General features: G+C 32.4%; 1 protein-coding gene across 1 annotated transcript in view; it reads left to right on the plus strand.

Moving 5' to 3' along the window:
* DNAJC10 (DnaJ (Hsp40) homolog, subfamily C, member 10) overlaps positions 1 to 2540 on the plus strand; it is a 61195-nt gene that overhangs the window by 36964 nt on the left and 21691 nt on the right. The window contains exon 15 of the mRNA XM_012651141.1: positions 1940 to 2041. Within this exon, the coding sequence (XP_012506595.1) occupies positions 1940 to 2041 (102 nt within the window). The remainder of the gene's footprint in view (positions 1 to 1939; positions 2042 to 2540) is intronic.

A 2540-nucleotide genomic window follows, 5' to 3' on the forward strand; every position in this document is an offset into this window, starting at 1 on the left:
AAAAATGTATAAATCTGATAATCACAAGTATATAAATAAATTATCCAGTCTCATAGGGGAATACAATAGACTATTTAAAATTAACTTTGTCTTTACCAGCATGGGTAATTCTCAAAAATACAGAATGAAAAAGTGGGTTACAAAATAGCATACAGAGTATAATAAAATTATGGAAAGTTTTGAAATGCTCAAAACAATATACTGCCTACAGTGTTAGAATATACTGCTTAGGGATAAATTTGCATGTAGCAAAAGTATAAAAACATCAATGGGGGGCTCACACCTGTAATCCCAGCACTTTGGGAATCTAAGGCAGGAGGATCATTTGAGGCCAGCAAGAGGAGCTAGAGCTATTGGGAGACCCCGTCTCTACAAAAAATAAGAAAAATTAGCCAGACCTGGTGGCATGTACCTATAGTCCCAGCTACTTAGGAGGCTGATGCAGGAAGATTGCTTGAACCCAGGAGTTTGAGGATACAGTGAGCTATGATTATGCCACTGCATTCCAGCCTGGGTGACTCTGTTGCAAAAAAAAAAAAAAAAAAAAAATTAGTGGATTGAGTACACACTAATTTCAGGATAATGGTTGACCCTATTACAGAAAAGAGAACGAAATGGGATCAAGGAAAAGAATGTCAGTAATCTGCCAATATGGCCCAAAGTTAATCTTTGTTAAATATAGGGGAGGGATATGTAGATGTTTGGTAGATTATTCTCTTTTCAATGTTTGAAATTTCATTAAATAAATTTTTAAAAAATAAAAGGAAATAAATAAGGCCTTTGGGTTTGAATGTCTTATGTGTAACTTTGAAAAGAAATGCCAACCAAATATATGGTAACTATCTTAATTTGAATTCCTTTAGTTTTTATCTCAACTCATTAAATATATAAGTGAAAGGGTTTGAAACTATGGTGTCAGGTTCACCTGGAATAGAGGCCAGGATTCTTCACTCACCAATTGGTTGACCTTGACCAAGTCACTTAGTTCTCATTAACTCAGTTTCCTCATTTATAAAGTGGGTTTTGTAATTTTAGCTACTGAATAAATTTGTTGTGAGGAATAAATGAGAAACTACATGTTAAGTGCTAAAATAGTGCTGACACATAGTAAGCACTTGTTAAATTTTAGTTATAATTGCTTTGTTAATCTAATGAATTATTTGAATTTATACATTTTTCAAAATTTTGATAAATGTTTCCATTGTTTCTCCTAAAATTATTTTTGAATCCTAGTCAAAGATTCCAGTTTGCTAATGAGTGCTTGTCAACTTTAAGGATGCAGAGTTTAGCTACAGCAAATTCAGGGATCTTTTTGTAAATTTTTAAAAAATAAAAATAAAAGCTTTAGAGAGATGCTTCCTATGTTGGTGCTCATGTAAATTCTGAGGAAATTAAACATTTTCTACTATATAGGCTATCTTGAATAAAGAATAAAAAGTGAACACATTCTTAGCATGATTCATGATTCTTTAACCTAAAATATACACAGGCACACATTAATTATTCATTTATTTATTCTTGGCTATTTTATGTTCTTGATCATCTTCTACTTCTAGAAAAATTAGAGTATTTATTATGGTTTTTAAAAAGTTCAAAATAGAGATATAGCCTACTCTTTACAGCCTCTTCTTACCTTGGTTCAGGAGAATAAAAAGGAACCAAGTATGTAATAACCTGTGCTCACTTCTCAATGTTTTAATGCCTGTGGTTTTTCATGGCTAATGGAGTGGCTGTAAGTAAGTCAGGTATTTGTCAGTATTCATCACCATGAATCTATCTCCTTTGCTAAATTTGGCTAGGTGAAAATTTTTCTGAAAATAGCAATTTATAAGTGGGTTTTTAAAATCTTGTTCTTATTACTTAAAGCCAAGCTGGTTATAAATTTTAAACAAGTAGGTAAAATAAATCTTTGTTTAATTTGTATTCTCCTTCCTAACAGTATAACATTCAGGCTTATCCAACAACAGTGGTATTCAACCAGTCCAACATTCATGAGTATGAAGGACATCACTCTGCTGAACAGATCTTGGAGTTTATAGAGGTATTTCAAATTACAGACTGTGGCTAAAAATACTTCTGTTTATATGTGTACTCTATTGTATAGGAAATCCAATGACAGGAACATGTTAAGTGACACCATAGACGTGCAATCTGCAAATTCCAGCATGTGGAGAACTATGCAGGACAGACACCCAGCTTATTGGACAAATATATTGTAGGGAACAGGGGAGAAGAGATTAAAGAGACTTAAAAGACATCAGTCAAGTACTATGTTTAGGCCTTCTTTGGATGCAGTTCATACAAAAAGTGCAAAAAAAAAAGATAGTGGGAAAAATGTGAACACTGACCAGATATCTAATAATTTCAAGGAATTATTGTTAATTTTTAGATGTGCAAATAATACTGTGGTTATATTGAGGGAAAGTCCTTAAATTTTAAATATACTGAAATATTTGTGGATGAAATGGTATATCATCTCGAATTTCCTTTAAAATTGTCTTTGGGGTAGGAGTAGAATAGATGAAATAAGAGTAGCCATG

The sequence above is a fragment of the Propithecus coquereli genome, unplaced genomic scaffold, assembly GCF_000956105.1.
Source record: "Propithecus coquereli isolate 6110/MARCELLA unplaced genomic scaffold, Pcoq_1.0 Scaffold35, whole genome shotgun sequence".
NCBI classification, from domain to species: domain Eukaryota; kingdom Metazoa; phylum Chordata; class Mammalia; order Primates; family Indriidae; genus Propithecus; species Propithecus coquereli.